General features: G+C 43.8%; 1 protein-coding gene across 1 annotated transcript in view; it reads left to right on the top strand.

The window, feature by feature from the left end:
• The window catches only part of mdn1 (midasin AAA ATPase 1), a 61,070-nt gene that overhangs the window by 33,669 nt on the left and 7,377 nt on the right, over positions 1–20,024 (top strand). Inside the window, exons 57-90 of the mRNA XM_054618734.1 lie at positions 449–689; positions 788–911; positions 1,180–1,344; positions 1,434–1,648; positions 1,735–2,122; positions 2,353–2,465; positions 3,372–4,053; positions 4,170–4,331; positions 4,671–4,956; positions 5,049–5,287; positions 6,057–6,152; positions 6,391–6,485; positions 6,641–6,765; positions 7,101–7,253; positions 7,827–7,936; positions 8,040–8,113; positions 8,233–8,416; positions 8,559–8,703; positions 9,098–9,244; positions 9,342–9,468; positions 10,064–10,169; positions 10,787–10,902; positions 11,355–11,762; positions 11,848–12,074; positions 12,251–12,388; positions 13,358–13,548; positions 14,314–14,475; positions 15,486–15,623; positions 15,985–16,120; positions 16,317–16,492; positions 16,710–16,841; positions 16,943–17,084; positions 18,442–18,749; positions 18,855–19,016. Coding sequence (XP_054474709.1) covers positions 449–689; positions 788–911; positions 1,180–1,344; positions 1,434–1,648; positions 1,735–2,122; positions 2,353–2,465; positions 3,372–4,053; positions 4,170–4,331; positions 4,671–4,956; positions 5,049–5,287; positions 6,057–6,152; positions 6,391–6,485; positions 6,641–6,765; positions 7,101–7,253; positions 7,827–7,936; positions 8,040–8,113; positions 8,233–8,416; positions 8,559–8,703; positions 9,098–9,244; positions 9,342–9,468; positions 10,064–10,169; positions 10,787–10,902; positions 11,355–11,762; positions 11,848–12,074; positions 12,251–12,388; positions 13,358–13,548; positions 14,314–14,475; positions 15,486–15,623; positions 15,985–16,120; positions 16,317–16,492; positions 16,710–16,841; positions 16,943–17,084; positions 18,442–18,749; positions 18,855–19,016 — 6,413 coding nt within the window. The remainder of the gene's footprint in view (positions 1–448; positions 690–787; positions 912–1,179; positions 1,345–1,433; positions 1,649–1,734; positions 2,123–2,352; positions 2,466–3,371; positions 4,054–4,169; positions 4,332–4,670; positions 4,957–5,048; positions 5,288–6,056; positions 6,153–6,390; positions 6,486–6,640; positions 6,766–7,100; positions 7,254–7,826; positions 7,937–8,039; positions 8,114–8,232; positions 8,417–8,558; positions 8,704–9,097; positions 9,245–9,341; positions 9,469–10,063; positions 10,170–10,786; positions 10,903–11,354; positions 11,763–11,847; positions 12,075–12,250; positions 12,389–13,357; positions 13,549–14,313; positions 14,476–15,485; positions 15,624–15,984; positions 16,121–16,316; positions 16,493–16,709; positions 16,842–16,942; positions 17,085–18,441; positions 18,750–18,854; positions 19,017–20,024) is intronic.

Here is a 20,024-nt window from a genome sequence, read left to right as displayed (position 1 = left end):
TGTGTACGACTAAAGGCGCTTGGAAAGGGAGGAGTGAGTTGAGAGGCCCCTAAATCCTACACACTGACCCTTATATCTCTAATACATACCACTTAAAAACAAATCTTTTTTTGTATGAGGCCCATTCCCACTGCTTTTCTGTGATAGTTGATAGATAGACTGAATATAATACGTAATTTAAGTAGCCCATGGCCATGAAATTTGCCTTTAATGCTCCCATCAGGATAAACCCTAACATATCTTTACATCTTTAGCCCCACTGCTATTCGGGATCTAAAAACACCTAAATTATCTTTATATTTTTTATCTAGTCCAGCAATTCAAATTGTGAGGTGTCATAAACATTGCAGCGTGCATGGGAGACTAATCTTGTCCTGTCTCAAGGAGAAAACTCCAGTGTGATATTGGAGGGTTTCCATGTGAATGTTATACAATATTTTCCCATCAGGAGTGTTGGAGAGGTTGGTGTCGAGCGTGGAGCAGCAGCAGCGTCAGATGACCTCCAGAGGGCTGCTGGAGATCTGCTCCCTGCCGGAGGGTGAGGAGCCAGAGGAAGGAGTCCACCTGGCCAGAGAGGAGCTGCAGCAGCTCAGCCGCCGGGCTCAGCTCTGGCCCCTGATGGAGGAACTGGCTGTACTCAACCAGCTGCGACTCAGCACTGACCTGCTGCACCTGGCTCTCTCTCCTGGGTAAACCACTTATGTCCCCCTCAACACAGATTTTTTATGTGGACTGATGTTGAAACATGTGATGGGCCGTGTAGTGAATTTTTCCCGTTGATTTGCAGTGACCAGGAAGCTGAGGACAGCTTGCGTCGAGAACTCTCCAGACACCTGCGCTACTGCCTCCAGTCCACACCGATGAACGTCAGTCAGCTCCAACCGCTGTGGTTCCTGCTTAGCAGTGACAGGGTCAGTACACTAAGGTTTCAGTTACAATATTATGAATGATATATGTCTTGCACAAGTGTGATTGCACAAGTGTGATGTGTAAACCTGCACGTACAAACTTCTGATAATACTACATGCATTTAACCGCCTTATTCAGGAGTGTCCTGGTGGCCCAGATGCTACTGATGTAATCGTCTGTATTTTCTGTCAGCTCTCCACTGTGTGCTATAAGATTAAATGCTTCAAACATAAAGAATTTTGCTCATGATTCCCCATGACTCTTTTTCAGCCGGCCGAGGAGCTGCAGTTTGTTTGGTGTGAGCTGCTATCAGAGGCTCTGTCTGCCCTGTGGACCAGCAGCGTGACCTCAGACCCCAACCTCTGGCTCAAATGGGACCCACTGAGTCCCAAGACCCACCTATCTCCAAAGCTGCACCACGGAGCAGACAATGTGGTACTGACCTGTATAATCTCTTTTTAATGTCTTTGTTTTCATCGAAGGGATTTCCTGCAGGTTTAATACATGTCCATGTTTGTTTTTAGGGACCAGCCATACTGAGTAAAGCAGTATGGTCACGTTGCATGCTGGGAGTGCTCTGCAACAGTGAGACTGGAGGTCGATGGGACCCATCCGGGGCGGCCCTCCTCTCCCTCTCCCATGTCACCCTGGGGGAGTGGAAGGAGAGGATCCAGCAGCTGCAGGATGTGTCTGCTGTGTTGTGGGATAATATGGCCCTCCCTGCACTGGCTGACTTCAGGTAAATTAAAACATTAAAAAACAACGTTCCTCACAAGCATCTATCTTTTTTGGGGGTTTTACTAATCAACCCCCATACCTCCCCAGGGGCACAGACTTCAGGCTCCAGGGCGCCGTCTTGCGTCGCCAGCTTCAGAGCATGGCCGACCTGCTGCCTCCCACTTTGCAGGAGGGCTACATGGAGAGCTGTGAGAGCCTAGTGGAGGACCCTGACCCTCTGATAGCTGCCCAGGAGATCCAGACCATCTTCAGAGACTTCATGCCGCCCAATCTGCTCCCCAACGGCCTGGTGGAGGCCTGCATCACCTGCCTGCAGCAGTACGTCCAAAGCAAAGTCCAAGGCTCCAACCCACTGGCCCGATCTGGGGTGTTCTGGGTCAACATGGGCCTGCTGCAGATCAAAGTGTGGACACCGCAGACTATCTTTGATCCAGCTGTGAAGAGGGCCTACAAACTCATCTACCTACAGCAGGAGGTCGGTTACTTTTTATTTTTGTTTTTCACCTCATTTTGTCACATTAAATGTATATACGTTAAATTGTGACTGTCGAAAGAAAAAGAAAAAAACGTCCAATCCCGTCTTCAGAAACTGTTAACTCCAGTATTGAATATTTATTTAGGATCCTGGTCACCATAAGGTGGTTAAAGCTCAGAAATACTTCGGCCTGACTATTGGACGGGCATGTCCCTCTGTGTCTATTACAGCTGGCTCTGCTGCAGGAGGAGTGGAGAGGACGCAGCCTGTCGTCTCAGCTGGTGACCGGAGCAGAGCTGGAGGAGAGCAGCACCACTGATGGCTTCCAGCATCCTCGGATCAGGTCAGAACCAGCCTCAAGTACTCACCATGTTCTTTTTCCAAACTGAGAACTTTCAGCAGAATACAAAAATGAAAAATGATCATAATCCATGAGTGTCCATCAATGTGACCAGGAAAGGTCAGATTTACTCGTGCACATTCATGACTGTGGATGCAAATTAAGAATTTATTCCAAATGATACAATTACTGAGAACAATTTATCTTCAACATGCCAAATTAAACTTATTGATGTCTGAAAACTAAACAGTGACATCTGACTCTAGAATGTGGAGTCTTAAAACCTACAAAAGGCAGGGAAATTTTATGTAAGTGTTCTGTTCACCATCAATGTTAAATTCACAAACGAGAGGGCCGTGTGGCTAGGTGCTCAGACTCTAACTAACATTCAGCTAAAGTGTCTTGCCCAAGGATCGGCGGGTATCGAACCACCGACCCTCTGATTGGAGAATACGCCACACTTGTAGCTAAACACTCTGAGAACAGCCTTTTTATCTAGCTACCTAGCAGCAGCTAACTCTCATTAGCTAACTTTTGTCATCACTTACTCTGTAAGCACTATTAGCCTGCTGGCAAAATTCTTTGGCTATTGTAGAGTTTATTTGCTTCAGTGACGTACGAAAAAATAACATTACTTACTCAGTTTTGTGCAGTTTTCTGAAGAAAGCTAGAGGAGATCTCTTTTAATGTGACTCTTATATAAAACATGCAGAACAAAATCACTTGCACTTAACACAATACACAATACACTTTTCTGTAAAAGGAGGTATTGCTTTACAGCCAGTATGGAGAGGAGGAATGATTACAGAGAACCACAGTTCCCAGACCCACATTTGGCATGGAAGTAATGTATTAAGATAGACTTCTGAAAAAATCCTTTAACCTTTTGTATCTGACTTGTTGTTGCAGGTACCTGTGGATCCGTATGCAGCAGGTGAAGGATCAGATAGCTGAGCTCTCCAGGAAGCAGGCCTGTCGCCCTCATGAACCTCAGTACGGTCGCCTCTTCCAGGAGCTGCAGCACTACCTGTGCAGCATCGGCCAGGCGTCGGCTGTGGAAGACCTGTTGTCCCACCTGCTGAAGGCCCTGCAGGGCTCCTCCTCCTCCTCATCAAGGTCAAGGTCAGCCATCCAGGGCCTGCTGAAGGAGGAGGCCGTGTGGCAGAACTCCCAGCAGCGCTTCTGCCAGAGGCTTCTGGAGGATTACCCGATGTACCCCGATGTGGTTGGGCCTGTGCGCACCGGCATCCTCCAGCTTCGGCACGGGATGCGGCTCGTGGCTTCCCAGGTGGCTGCCTCGCTCACGCCTGTACCCGGTCTGCCCAAGTTGGTGTCCTGCCTGCTGGCCTTCCCCTCCCTGTCCCCCAGCCTGCCATCCTACCTGGCCCGAGCGGACTTCCTCTGCTCCAGATCTTGCATGGACATTCTGCGCTGCCTGGCGAAGCTTCTGCCCCAGCAGCAAGACCCCGAGCACGTAGTCCCCAAGACCTCCACGCTGCTCCTGAACTCTCTGCTGTATGTGCAGTGTCACACCCTGTCCACAGGAGAGTTCAGCCCCGAGTCACGCAGCCTCTTCCGACACATCTGTCAGGTTAGAGCTTCAGTTCAAACCAGCATACATTTGATTTCTGTGTTAATGTTTGAAGAATTAAATGTGTTTGTTCTTCAAACTTCTAATTGAAATGCTTGCTGTTGTTGACTCCTCAGGCTCTGGTGAACGAGTGGGACGAACAGGAGAGACAAAAGAGAGAGCGAGAGAAGATGGAAGCCAGTCTGTACCGCAACCGGAGTCGACTGCACGGCTCAGGACTGACTGAGGACGAGCAGGAGGAGAGGGACTTCAGACGGCAGTTCCCTCAGTTCAACAAGGTATTCACATCGGTTCCGGTCAGATCTTGGTTAAACGTCAACAGACAGGCCTCTTTGCTGTGCCAAAATAAATTGTAAAATGTTACATCTCAGAAACAACCATTATATAATATATGGTATTTATAAAACTGCGGCTGTGAAAACGCTACTATCGTATCAGTTATGGTCAAAGGTCACCATTAAAATTCACCATGTAGTGAGCATTTACTTCCACAGCAAATACAATGACATTTGGCACAGAGCAAGATGTCTTACTTTAGAGACCTCGTGTGGGGGTAAAATGGACAACGGGTAGTCTCAACGAATAACATGTAAGGGTCTCTGTTCATACTTCATTAGGACTTTGAAGACATCGTGGCCCAGCCAAGTCTAGAGGGCCCAGCTGACTCAGGACTCAAGGAGGAGGAAGAGAACGACCAGGAGGAGTTCAGCGAGAGCAGCTTCCTGTCTGTGTCTTCCATGAACACAGTGGTCCAGATCCATCAGCGCCTGTGTCTGGGATACGCCCAATCACTGTGGTACAAGAGCACAATACCGGCCAATCACAGCAGAGAACACATCAAATCCCTGGTTTCCTCCTATCAGATTGCTTCCCCTGTGATGTCACGCTTCTATCATCTTATGGGTTAGTATTCGCTGTCACTCAGTATGCAACAGGAATGATTTTCATAATTTACCAGCAGCAAAGCAAAATGTACTTTTGTGTTTCCCCCTCAGAGGCTGAACTGGACCAGCAGCTCACAGGCAGTGAACTGCTGCTCTCGGCCCTCCTCCAGAACAGTGTGCAGGGCTCGCCGGGTCCTGATGGTCTGACAGTCACCTCAGAGGGACCTTATGACTTCTACCAGCAGCCCAACATGAGCGAGGCCCGCCACTGTCTTCCTGTCCTGGAGCAGCTGAGTGTGGCCGTGAAGCAGAGACTGGAGGACTGGCCCGAGCACCCAGCTCTAGTACAGGTCAGTTACCTTTTTTTACATCAAGGCCAGCGGTGAGTTAGTGCGTAGGGATTCAATGTCTTATCGCAAGGAATGTAAAAGGAAGCAAGGTCTCTTGATGGATGTGCTTTGGTTATTCCCAGGATCAAACCTGTGACATTTTCCTCCCGTCAAACTTAAAGGCAGAACATGGGATTTAACAAACGCAGCCAGTTTGTAGTCACTTTTGATGGAGTCAGAGGGGCCAAATTCAGGCTTGCTTTCATTCAGCTGCAGGAAGCGAAATTCATTTACCACTCTACATTGGTATGGTGTCTAAGAAAATATGCTTAAAATGTGTAAGGAGTCTTGGGCCTGATTCCCCATATGCCACACATCAAGTTCATCGTTTTAAATCCTCATTCATTTTAGCCATAGCATGCTATTTTCTTAATTTGACATTCACTCTCAAATTGCTTAAAACCAACTGTGGTATCTTGCATTGTGATGGCTACATTAATTTACTATGTTGTGTTAGAGATTACTGATGATAAGCTCAAATCATGAACCACACAACCACACAACCCACAATGTCCATCTAGAAGTGCAAAACTACACGATCTCTACACAGATTAGAACATTTGTGCATAATATTCCATATGACAGGTCTGGTCCTGTGGCCTTTAGACAACGTGGGTAATCTCCTGCTGTAGAAGTGGACTCTTTTGAGACTTTGTCTTTGTATAATATTGTATATTATGTTATCTGTCTTGCTTTAATGTATCATCTGTCTCTGTGTGTTGTTTTACAGCTGACTTTGGTCGTGGAGAGGATAAAGGCTTTCAGTCTGGCCAGTCCACTGGCCAAGTTCCTCAATGGGCTGGAGATCCTGCTCAGCAAAGCACAGGTGAGCTTTGTTAGCCTGATACTTCATGTGCCATGCATGACTGTATAAGTGAGCTCCCCCTAGTGTTGACACATTTAATTAACAAGAATATAAATCTGTGATCTTTTTTTTTTCTTTTTTTTTCTCATTTATCAAATAAAATCACCAGAAATGTGCTCGTCATACTAGTCCTACTTTCTCAAATGTCAGTCTGTGGCACAGAGTTGAGCTCTTGTCTGTTCTCTGCTGTTCTCATCAGGACTGGGAGAATAACGCCAGCCGGTCAGTCTCTCTGCGGAAGGAACTGGAACCCGTCACCCAGCTCATTATCCAGTGGCGCAAACTGGAGCTCAAGTAAGACACAGAGGGTTTAAAAAAGTTTTGATGCTTTTAGATAAAAGAGAGATTAAAACTGGAACTGGAGTCCTCAATTTGTCCCATGTCTTTCTCTGTTTTTTTCTCATGACTAGTATGTTAATGTGTGCTCTCCTGTAACTCTTGTGTGGTAGTTGCTGGTCGAGCAGTCTGGACAACGCGATGAAGCGGCACACTGAGAAATCAACCAAACACTGGTTCTCCATCTACCAGCTCGTAGAGCGATATCTTGAAGAACATAGGACAGATGCTAATACAGGTACATTCACAATGGGTCTTGTTTAACTGGCAGAGATGCCCATAAATGCTATAATGTGCATTTATGGGCGAAATAAAAAAATATGTGTTTGAACTGAAAAAGATGCTCAGTGCTTTTTACCTGGTTTACAATCTCTATATGTCTGTAAGTGGAAACAAATATAAATGAGGGATGAAATCTATTTACAAAGTAGAAGCTAATTGCTATAACAAACAAAAAAATTCAGACACAAACTATAGCAAAAAAGGGACAGATAGCCCCAAATAATGAATACACCATTGAAATGCTATGAATGCTCAGACTGTCTTTTGTCTCCCCATTACCACCCTCTCCAGATGAGGAGGTGGAGCGCCTCTCCCTGTCCTCAGTGTCCTCCACCCTCCAGGCCTTCATGGAGGGCTCCACCCTGGGAGAGTTCCACACCCGCTTGGCCACGCTGCTCAGCTTCCACTGCCACCTCCTGCTGATCCCCAACCAGCCAGGACATGGTCAGCCATCCTCACTCTATACAAGTCTATCTTAATTCAATCCTCACATTCCCTGTGAATATAAGAGTTATTCTTCACTCTTCTCCATACTGGCTGTGAAGCAATCCTTTTTTAACTATGTTGGCTCTTGTCACCTTTAACCTGGATATCACCTACATAACCAGCAACCGGTAAAAGGATGCAATAGTGAGGGTCAGTTGTGAAGCGCCTCAAAATACAAAAAATGTATACAAACTTATCCTCCACAGTATCAGACATTCATTTGCATAAAATAACAGCAATTTGTCAACCAATCAAATCCTGATTGGTTGCGTGGATATTGACAGATTTATAGATCCGTTGACCCGACAGCGTTAAACAGACATCACTGATTGGATTTCGACTAACAGTGTGATGTTAATTACCACCTCATCACTTTAGTCATTTCAAAATACATTTGACCTATGTACAGCCAATTGTATCCTATAATTACTGGTCAAAACAGGGTCATATCTAGTAAATTGCTTTTAGGCTGTGAGAGAGGCTGCCCTATTGTCAGAGGATGACCTGTTAACTCTTTTTATTGTTTCACAGAGTCATTGTCCAGTCTGTTGTGGAACCTGCACAAGTACTACAGTCAGTTCTCTGACTGCATCCAGACCAGGATCGTTCAGCTCAGACAGCCAATCGAGAAGGAGCTCAAGGTTTATATTAGCCTCCTGTTACATCGCATACCAATACTTTGAAACCTTGGCCATTTATATCAGACAAACACAATTTCACTGTGATATCAATTGTTGTCCTCAGGACTTTGTCAAGATCTCCAAGTGGAACGATGTCAGTTTCTGGTCCATCAAACAGTCGGTGGACAAGACACATAGGTAAATTATCACCACGATTGATATGCGCTATGTCGCATATTTATTTTTTCGGACTTTCTTATGTAGAACAAATGGCCAAATGCCACCAACATTATTCTGCCTGTATTCTTCTCTCTCAGGACACTCTTCAAGTTTGTCAAGAAGTTGGAGGCGGCTCTGAATGGTCCGAGTGTTCCCTCTCTGGTGGAACAGGGAAGCAGCGCCGGCTTGGACAGTGTGGACGCCAACCCAGAGGAAACACCCATCCATCGGGTTCATAAGGCACTGAAGAGCGCCCTGCCTGGGAAGGGCAGAGATCTGCAGGTACTTGTGTTTTTTTATTGTTGTTCATTATTTCAAATGAATAATCTCTTTCCCTTTATTATACTTTATTCATATTTAATCAGTTATTGTCATGTCTTTTATGGTGATGAGTGAATAACCTAAGCTGAATTGGATATTTCAGCAGGAGGACCCAGAAGAAGGAGTTGATGCTTCATCTCTACAGGGACGTCTGCCTGTTCTGTCCAGGAAGATGAAGAAACTGTGCGTCCAGCTGCTGAAGAAAAACCCAGTGCCTGAGCTGGCTGAAGACCTGGACTGCTTCACTGGTAAGACCCCTTTTAAACAATTAGTATCAAATTTTAATGGACGGACTGACTGACGTTCATTCATTCATCGTAACTTTTACCTGTCAATCAAAAGTTAGAACATCATGCTGTAATGAAGAAGACTTGAAACTAGCGGTTGAGACAATAAGCTGTGTTTACTAAGGTAATAAAATAAATGAGAAGTAGCATAATTTTCTCATAGACTTCTATACAATCTGACTTCATTTTGCAACCAGAGGAGTTGCCCCCTGATTGCCAGTGGAGAAAATGCAAATTTGAGGCACTTAAACCTAGCCAAGGACATCAGGCATTTTTTATTTCATCACAAAGCTGCTTAATTTGCTGCAAAGCCCACAGTGTTAATGCAGGGTTCTTTTTCCCCCCATCGCTTTAGGCGAGGTCATCAGCAACCTGCGGGATCTGCAGAATCTCACCATTGACACGTCAGCAGAGAAAGATAAGCAGAAGTCTGAGGTCAAGCACATCCTGCAGCAGAAGCAGAGAGCTCTGTCAGATCTGTTTAAGATGCTCACAGAAATAGGTGAGTTTTCCGCTCTGATTTAAAGGTCTCGCATACTAATTTAAGATTCAGAAAGAAACTGTCTTCAAACCTCTTTGTGCATCATCGTCCGATTTAGGTCTGTCGTACCGTAAAGGCCTGACGTGGAACAGGACAGTTGACCCAGAGCAAACCCTCTGTATGCAGCCGCTGGAGATGACCACAGCTCTTGCTGCTGTCAGGAACCAGGAGCAGGCCGAGAGCATGTAAATACTATACAAGTTGTTTGTAGATGCCTTAACAGCTGACTGACGTATTATTTTTGGTTAAATACTGCCAGTTCATGTTATTTTGGTCTAAGCTACTGTCAGCAAACTTTAGCTGATAATACTGAGTCAGCTTGATGACTTTATGACACTTTTCTGCTTGTGCTACTATTTTGCTAAGTGATAGCATTCATCATTATCCCATAATTTTTTAATTAAAACTTAAATCCATTAAACGTGCCTCAATTTAATACACTCAAGGGTTCTGGTAATACAGCTTTGGTCTAGTATGGCCATCATGGTTGCTTATGTAAGCTAAAGTAAAACCTATGATAATTGTTGGTGATATATCTCCCATAATGTGGCTACAGTGTTGAGCAGAATTTATGTAGGCTCACTTTGTCTCGTTTTTTTTAAGGGAGGCTTCATTGAATTTTAGGCTCACTTTGTCTCGTTTTTTTTAAGGGAGGCTTCATTGAATTTTCTTAATCATTAATGTTACTGAGAAACCAGGCTTAGCTAAGTAGTGGAACACTCTAGATTGTGTATTCTGTGCTTTCTTAAAGTCATTTCTTCTTCATTCTTGGCGTTGCAGGTTGTTTACAGAGTTGCTGACAGCGTGGGATGGATGTCAGAAGTACTTCTACCGTTCATGGGCCAGGAGAACAACCCTGCAGACTGCTCTTCAGCAGGCTGCCAAGGTCAGACACAGATACTGATTGTCTGGCAGTTTATTACATTAAAACATGTGGCATTTACTACTCTTACAGTCGGAAAGTTATGACGTTGAAGTGGGAGTGAGAAGAAAAATAAATTCAAGTCTGATCTTAATTGTTTCTCGCATGCGTTAATGGCTTAAGAACAGGAGAAAAAGGGTTTTGCCAGTATAATCTTTTCTAAGCTTCTTTTAAAAAAGAAAACAGAAGTTTTGGTGGCAGAATTTCTTTTTTTTGCAGGGCAATTTTCTTAGTGTTTGTTGTTGTAATACTCATTGTGGCCACAAGGGGCATTTTACACACCATTTGGTTCCCATTCAGGTAAAAACAGTTGGCACTATCAACCATTTTGCCATAGTTTTCACTGTTCACGCTGTGAGCACCTATAGCTGTGAGCCATTTCCCTATCTCTTATAAAGCACCATTTAAGTCATAAACACAAGAGAGAAACAGTTTAGATCAGAATATTTTTTTTCTCACTGGCCTCTCAGGGCTTCCGTAGTTCACATCCTCTGCACTTCCTCAGTCTGTTTGTGCGTCTGTGTATGTTGGCTCTCTAGTTTGAATTATCGGTGTATGTGTGTGTTACTGTTTGTTTGTAGGAGCTGGGTCTGGGGAACATAGAGCGCTGTAGAGGTTTCTCCTCTCACCTTTTCAAGCTGCTCCTCAAGCAGAGGCAACGGCTGGCCAAGCTCACCGAGCAGTGGGTCCATCTCAGGTCAGTCTGCAGCAACAAGTCTATGTTCACAAGACACCATATGGAGCAAGGGTGTAGGTTTGGTTTCAAAGGTGGTTGTATTACGATTCTATTACCATTTTTTACTACAAGGAGCTATGTCCTTTACGGTCTTACCCTTGATGTTAAACAGGCATCTTTTTAGAAGAATATTGACTGTAAATCAAAACATCTGGACTTTGTGAGCTGGACAAGAGGTTGATGTTTAAATAATAATTAACTTGGGGGGACATGTGCCCTCATCCCTGGGGAAAATTACACCTTTAGTTTAGAATAATAACATAAATGCTTATGATGTAATTTTACATTTTATGAATCCATAGATAACCTGTAGCTAGAATGTACCGGATGGATAGATTAAGTTGAAGTCATCCATAATGTGTTACTGTGTTGTTAAATCCTGTAGCTTTAACCTATCGTCTTACCACTCTCAGGAGGCTGACAGACAGCGTTCAGGGCCTCAAGGCCGACCTCCAGGGCCACAGTGAGGACGCAGGCTGCGCCCTCCCGCCCCAGGCCTCTCTCCAGGGCTGGGTCAGCAGAGGCCAGGCGCTGGCCGCCCAGTGCGCCACCCTCCTGCAGCAGCTGGCCTGGCTGCTGCAGTGCTGCCCGGAGGACCTCCAGCAGAAGGAGGAGACCAGCAGCTGCAGGCAGCACACCTTGAGGTGTCCGTCCCCGCTGGCAGCGCAGCGCCAACCCCCCGGCTGTCTGATGCGCAGGGGAGACGCCGCCTGGTGCCAGCTAAACCAGAGCATGAATGAAATGTTGAAGCAGACTCACAGCCTGAAGGCGGAGCTCGACAATGTGGCGCAGCAGAACTCGGAGAGAGTCCTCCAGACATGGTAAAACACAATCAGCGAAGGGTTTATCTGAAATCTGGCGTAGCAGGAACAAAAGCAGTCCCAATGACACTGTTATTCTCCACAGGAACCATTTTGCCACATGCTGTTCGGCCTTCGACCAGCTGGGAGCTGTAGCGGCTCAGATGCCCAGCACGGAGCAGCTCTTCACCCCGGCGGTGTGCGTCGGCGGCGCAGACAGCCAGCCAGCCATCACCCAGAGCCTGCAGTATGTCAGAGGACAGGTGGAGGCTAGCATCACAGAGTTCACCACCTGGAAGACCCAGCTGCTCTCCCTGGGACACCAGCACTCAGGTGAATGCAATGGGCCTAATACTATTATTCCTTCAAGAATGAATAGCCGACATCTTGCTCACAACCATGACAAACCCGGGAGGGTAAAAAAGCAGCACTCGGACTGTATAGTCAGAATAAATTACATTTAGTATTATGATTTAACAGTTCCTCTGCTTATCTTCCTCCCCTAACAGATCAGCAGCCTGCCTTCTGTACTGAGTTCTCTGCTGAGGTGGAGACAAACATCAACACGGTGCTGTGTGCCGTCCAGACGCTTGTGAAGAGGAGGGAGACGGTGGAAGAAAGACAAAGAGAGCAGCGTGGAGAGAGAGGTGAGAATGATGCAGTCAGGGAGCAACAGTTATCACAAGCTGTTCATCAAACGTTCATCCGTCAGGGGCTTTAATGTGTGCCAGCTAAAAGTTTCCAACATCATCTTACTGCCAGTTTTGACCCGTACTGTTGACACTAAACAGGGTGGCTACATTAACCAAATGCTGAGCCTTCAGTCAGCATGATGCAAAAGGAGCAAAAGTTTTGGTGCTCCTGTAGGAGCGCCGGGATAAACAAAGTCAGCAAGCCTTTGTCTTTTGCCTGCACACCTCTGTAGCCGTTTCATCCACACTCAACAAATATTTCATTACCCTAACCTCGCATCACCTTGAACCGCAAAATGATGTTGCACTACTACTTCTCTTGAAGGGAACACGTCACACTTACCATGAGCAGCGTCAGCGTTATATCCCAGGGATTCCCTAACCCAAACAGTTCACTAACACTTCTGTGTTAACTGGAGACATGGTCTTTGGTTGTTATATCTGCAGGTCATTTAGCATAAAGTGTTGATAAATGTATAGATTTGAGCTTTTATGTCAATTTTATGTAAAAAGAAAAAAAGACTGAACATTGAGAAAACATGGCGTTACTCAATATGGATGAATATGTGTAGCCGACAGAAGCATTTCCGTGCGATGGTGCCATCCCGTACCAATCCTTGGACTGATGCAACATCTCTATATTATAAATTATTATATGTTTCGATTATGATATAATTCATATGTATAAAATGTACATTTATGTTACATTTTCTATCAATAGCGCTGGCTTGGACTGAGGTTGGTTCATGTAAAGCTTCATTTAATGTCGAGTAACTGGTGGCTTGGCTCTCTACACTTTCCAAGTAGCTTACCCAACATTGTTGACAAATCATTGTAAATGAAAAAAAATGACGTGTCCTTAAAATGTCCTCAAAAGCTGATATATTAGAATGTCATGTTTTTTAATATTATGTGATGTTTCAGAGGGTGCTGAAGAGGAGGATGAAGAGCCTGTGGAGGACCTGCTGAAGCCCGGCCACCTGACTCGACTCCTGGAGGAGGAGCTGGCAGCTGAGGTGGAGGCCCTGTGTGTGGGTGATGTTAGCGGCGGGCTGGAGAGGCTGCTGAGCCAACTGAGGACACACAGAGACTCCTGTCAGCCTCCACAGCTCCAGGTACCAAGAACAGCTGCTCACGTGGCATCTAGAATACTTTTCTGTCCAGCTGCATTTAAAATAGATTTAAATTTGACCCACTTCTTTATATTCAATCTTATCTTAACAAATCCACACTGCGATGATGCTTGCCAGTTCATTTTCTCTTGAGTCCAGAACCAGGGCGGCATTCTTAAAAGGGATTTAGCTAATTAACGCTCATATGATATTAGCCAGGTAATGTGATCCAGTTAATACAGACTTGCTTCTCCAAACACATCTACAGACTTTATTTTTTATACCTTGATGAAGTCTTAAATAACCCCTTATTTTGAAATTAAAGCAAATTGACTCATAAAATGAAACGTTGATCAGCTGATCAACAGTGCTGAAACCACAAATTATGTTGCGTGATAAAATTCACTGTGGTATTTCAGTAAACAATCTGAGAGAAATGACCTATAATTTATAGATCATATTTAGTCAAATTTAACTAAATGTATTTTTCCAATCCAACTGTATATATTTTAAACTGATGATGCAAGTTGAATGAACAGTGGTCCCAGTGGAACCATTGATAACAGCCCAATTATTTTAATTTATATGTGAATTAGTTCTTCCAAGTGTAGCGATCTGATTGCATCTCACAGTTTTATCATGTCTGGGTATTAAACTCATTAAGATAATTTTTAATTAAGAATGTGCCATCTTAGCTGAGTTGTATTGTACCATCATGCAGTTTAATTAGCGTTTGTCCTTGTTGTGTGTGTGTTTGTGTGTGTTCAGGAGGTGAACAGAGCGTGCAGGATGCTGGTGCATCTGGAGCCTCTGCTGGGGATTTACACTGACATGGTGCGTTACTACGTGGCCGTGTCACTGGGAGCACACAGGAGCACAGGCAAACTGCTGTCTGTGCTGGCCAGCATCTTCACTGAGCTCGCCCAGAAGGTACAGACACAATACACGTTACTAATTCTCATCTATAAAATAAGCAAAAAAGCGAGACAGCCTGTGTTTATGACTGAAGAACGGATTCAATTTTGCCAGGATAATCTTGATTTTGCATTTCTTATTTTACAAGTGTTTTTTTGGAAAGCGGTATAAAAATACAGCCAGCACACACACAAACTACAAATGCACAAAAAAACAAAGAAAAAAAAACATTGACTGTAATTCAAAAGAGGGAAAGTTACACGTGATTTATCACAAAAGTTAAAAGGTATTGACACATGACATAGTTCACCTGTTAGACAATTAACAATTCCCTCTAATTTAATAGCACTGTTATAGGTGCAGGAAGGTAACTGGTGGGACAGAGTTCCTTGATCTTTTTAACATTTCACACAGAGGGGTGATGTAATCAAGTGGGAGAGAAGTGAAACCTATGAACTGCTGGCAATATTTTCAATACAGGTTTCCCACACTTGATCTTTAATTTTAGTACCCAGTTCTTCCTGCCAGTCTTCCCCAAAAGGGATTTAATGATGTAAGATGTTGTTAAACTGAGACACAGCACCTATGGTTTAAAAGTCAAGAGAATAGTTAAAGCAGCATGGTGAGGTTTCTGCTGTTTCAGTGAGACATGAGCCCACAAGAAGTGTCACAATTGCAGGAAATGGAATTTATACGATTTGGAAGCTGAAATGTCGGCTCCAGTTGCTGGAAAGTGGTGATAATTAAATATAGAAATGACCAAGCAAGATGATACACTTCTGTCTCCAAGTTGAGAAGACTGGGGCCTCCAGACCTGGTTTAAAACCTTTATTTATTCACCTGGTCTTAATTCACAAACAATTCATGAACTCAATTCAAAAACTATTTAAATCAGTCAATATGCATTTCCAATTTCTTTTTCCCCCTCAATGCCTCTAAGGGCTTTCGTACAGGCATTATTATATATAGATGATGAAGTTCAACTGAAAGCAGTGACTAAATGTTTGTTGTGTCCTCCTCCCCAGGGTTTCTGCCTGCCTCAGGACCTGATGGCTGGTGGAGATGGAGAAGGTGCCACAGAGTTTCACGACTATGAGGGCGGAGGAATAGGAGAGGGCGAGGGCACCAAAGACGTCAGTGACAAGATTGAGAATGAAGATCAGGTAATTTTATTTAAGAAAACTATATCTTAACTCAAGGTTTTATTACTGTTTTTTTCTTAAGCTTTCAACTGCAACTTATGACCTTCATTAGCTGAGTTTGTTTTGAAGATGGATCTCCATCAGCTGCTAAAGTCTGAATTAATAATACAACTGAAATGCCATTGGTATTATACATACATATAACAATATATAGCATGTCTAACTAAGACAAGTAGAGACTACGGCAAAAGACATAAAGAGAGTTCAAAGAGTTATTAATGAGAACTTTATCTAAAATGCATAAGAAGCCTATCAAATGTCTGATGTGGATCATTAGATTAACATTTCTCATAAAGCTTTCTACTCATTCTTCTTCTTACAGGTGGAGGACACTTTACAGGAGGGTCAGGAAAAGGAAGAAGAGGAGGATAAAGGGAACATCAAGGCAGAGGACAACGCTATCGAGATGTCAGAGGACTTTGATGGCCAAATGCAGGATGGGGATGAGAATGAAGCAGGTAACTTGAACTGTTTATAGCCCATTGACGTTATGGGGCCCATTCATTTTTGGGTTTGTTCCACTTCCAGTGTTGTCTTGCTGGCCAAAGTTGGACATTAAAGACTGTGTAAACCTAAAAATAATACATAGATTTTACTACAAAAGTCTCCCAGAATCCCCACTGAGTGTATTTTTCTTCTCTGAATCGTGTGCAGGTGAAGATGATGAATCTGCTAAAGAAGAGGACGAGGAGCTGGATAAAAAGATGGGTGATTTGGGGGAAGGACAGACAGACACTCTGGATGAGAGAATGTGGGGAGATGATGAGGACGACGATGATGAGGAGGAAGGAAGTGACAAGGAAGAAGAGTCCGGCCAGGGCATGGACGAGGTACGAAACACTGAATTACCACAAAGCTTAAGAAGGAAACGTTGGAAAAACATACAGACTTTGAAGTAGAATTTATAGAGCAGCAGTTTACATGATTGAAAAACCTTCCTGTCAAATGTTTCTAGTTGCTGATTTTAAGTGTCTCGTATTTTAACTTGGATAGATTTCTTTTTTTTGTCAATGTTCCCTAATTTCCCTGTCATCACTGGATTCTTAGGGTGAATCAGAGCTGGTTGCTAAAGACGACAACTTAGATGCTGCAGACCCCAACAAAGACAAGAAAAACCAGGACAAAGACGACCAGATGGACATGGAGGAGAAAGAGAAAATCAATGAACAAGGAGATGAGGTAACACCCAATCGCTGAACATCCAGAATTAGCATCGGATATTTCGAGCACGTCGCTCATAGCTTTGCTGATTTCTGATCCGTGCTCTTGCCGTTTCCCAGCGGGAGTTTGATGAGAATGAAGTGGACCCCTACCACGGTCAACAGGACAAGAGGCCGGAGCCCGAGGCCATGGACCTGCCTGAGGATCTCAACCTGGACCAGGAGGAAGAGGCTGGAGACGAAGGAGAGGGCGAGGGTGACGGTGAGACCTGCATACAAGGCCTGGTGTTGCTGTCTCCAAAGTGAAACAGTTACACTGCTCTGCAATATGTGAAGTGAATATTAACACCGTTCTGTCGCGGTTAATTAATATAGATTGCAGCAGAAGTCCGAAAGGCTTCTTGGACTACAAAGAACGGTTTCCCTGAAGCGTTTGCAGTAGAGTCACGACTGTGATTTCAGAGGGTGGCAGTAATTTGAAGGGAATGAAGGGGAAGATCAAATGAGCATTTATATTTAAACATGAGTATGAAAGTTAAGTTGTGGCATACATTTTCTTGATTATATACTTTCTGAACATACTTTTACTTAAGTAACAGAGTGTTTGAAATTGTGGTATTAGTACTTTTACGAATGTTAAAGATCTTAGTTGCCTCCTTCCCCTGCTGGAATTAATCAATGACACTGGCTCGGTCACTTTCATTATCAGTGGCCAATGAGTCAGAACCTGTTGTTGTGTCTCCCTCCCCACCAGCCTCTTCCTCTGTCGCTTCATTTTGCTTTTCAAAATAAGCAGTTTTAGAACGCTTTAGTTTTGGAACATGGTAGCAGATAAATGGTTGGTTCATTCAATTTCTACACCCATATGGCCTTATACGCACAAAATACGCACATACAAAAACCAGGAGCATGAACCTGATACGAACACACAAGTTGACTTGAAACAGCTGACTACCAGGGGTGTGATGCTATATGTGTTAGTATCGGAGCACACGGTAAAGTGGTGGCTCATTTCAAAGGTTATGTTAACATTGTTCCTACGGTGGCAAGATTACATAGATCAGTCAACTAGAATTGGCCGCATGATCAAATGATAAATGGACTTTTTGGAGCAATGATATGTTGAGAATTGGGGAAAAAAGCCACACAATTTGGCTTTAGCCCAAAGTGATGTAAATTCAAATGTCTGGTCCAAAATGCAAAAAGATTTGGTTCACAAGGGGTTAAAACACTATAACGTTGATATGTATGTATGTATGTATGTATGTATGTATGTATGTATGTATGTATGTATGTATGTATGTATGTATGTGAAACAGATTTTTGGTACAGAAACATCGAGATTTAAGGTATCCGTGGTTTCCCCAAACGTACAATGGCAAAATGTTATTCTGGCAATTGGGTTGTCAATATTATAAGGAGAGATTTCATGTAGTGAAGTCAATGGTCTCATTTGTTGGTGGTAGTTACATAAACTCAGGTATCACAGTTAATAGGGGGAGTCCCTTTAACACGAACTGTGAAATACATTCCCTTAATAAAACAAAGGCCATGACACAGTGTTTGTGTTGGCATTTAAATCGATCATTGTTACAGTATGGCTTTTTCCCTCTCTCCAGAGGAGAATCCATTCGACATTGACGAGAAAGCCATAGCCCAGGATGAGAAGGAGGACGGACAGAAAGATGGAGAGGAGGAGGCGGAGGATGGAGCAGAGAAGATGGAGGAGGACCAGAAGGACCAGCCAGGAGAAGAGAACGGCCAGGAGCCCAAGACTGAAGAGGAGGAAAAGGAGGAGGGAGGAGGAGAGAAAGCAGAGGGAGACGAGGAGTGTGCTGAAAAAGACGAAGAAGAGGAGGAGAGAGGACAGGAGGCAGGAAGAGATGAAGATCTGACTATTCCAAATGACAAAGGACGCGAACCAAAGGTGTGTATGACAAAGAACTGCTGTATCCTTTTGATGAACAGAGAAGCCATCCACATACATCGTTTTTTTTCTGTGTGTCACTGTTCTGACATGTAATGCTTACAGGAGGAGAAGGACGAGGAAGGAGAGGGTGAGGATGAGGAGCAGCCCGAGTCAGCTGAGAGGAAGGAGCACAACACAGACGGTCAGACTGGAGAGCAGAACGTTCAGAGTGACACAGCGGTGGAGCTGGCAGGAGAGGCATCAGAGAGAGACCAAGCTAAAGAGGTACACTTCACCTTGGGACGGGGATTCAGGGCTGAAGAGGTTTCACCTTGAGAATCATGAAAGACGACACACATGGGTGGCACGTTTAAACCCTCTGGTCTCCATTATGTGGTTTTGCCATTGGGTGCAGACAGTGTTTCAGAATCCTGCACTATAACGTCACAAATACAGTATAACCTTGGAAGTATCTCCAAGTCAGAAACTTTTTAAGTATAGAATTTTCAAGAAGGATGAGGAAGGCTGTAGAAGGTGTGGAAAACAATATAAAGCAAATGATTTGGACTTGAATTTTATCTGCTAGCAAGAGATGGCTAAAGAGATCATATATTATAGAGATATGCTATTTTCATCATGTTTTCATTATCAATATATGGCTCTGGATACATTTATCTTAAAAATATTTTGTCTGCAACCAAGAAACTCATCACACAGACTTCACTGCAGGCCTCCTAAAACATGATTACAATTATCAGTTAAATACACTGTATAAAGTATCTCACCTTTACCTTAAGACTATCATATAAACAATATGTAAAGTAACTATATACTGTATAAGTGCATCCATTGTCTACTCTTTGAGCAAGTTCCAGCGTGGCTTTTTGGCGTTCTTTATGCTGCTGGCTTGATGTCTAATCCAATTAAAATAGAACGATATATCTAGTATTAAATGAGGTTAGAGAAAAAAAGCATGCACTGTGAGGTTTATCTGGCAAATTCTGTAAGAATTGGCGACTCTTTCTGAGGTAACTAGAGGAGGAGCTAGAGTTACATGACAACCTTCAGTGCGAATGTGATTAAACGATAATGGTGTTGTTAAATATCCAACTCTGAATACCCTGAGAAACAGGATAGTCTCTGTTGAATTTAATCTCTCTTTTGCTTCTTAAGAGGAGGAGGGCGTGGGGTAAAAAATTAGACAGGATTTGAAATTTTGTACAGCTATTGACCAAGTTTGGTTGAATTATTTTATGCAGAATGTCAACTACACTCTCCCATGAGACCTTAGGG

Source organism: Anoplopoma fimbria, chromosome 18 (assembly GCF_027596085.1).
Source record: "Anoplopoma fimbria isolate UVic2021 breed Golden Eagle Sablefish chromosome 18, Afim_UVic_2022, whole genome shotgun sequence".
In the NCBI taxonomy this organism is placed as follows: Eukaryota; Metazoa; Chordata; class Actinopteri; order Perciformes; family Anoplopomatidae; genus Anoplopoma; species Anoplopoma fimbria.
The sequence above is the reverse complement of the archived record's forward strand: the minus strand, read 5'-3'. Positions and strand labels throughout refer to the sequence as shown.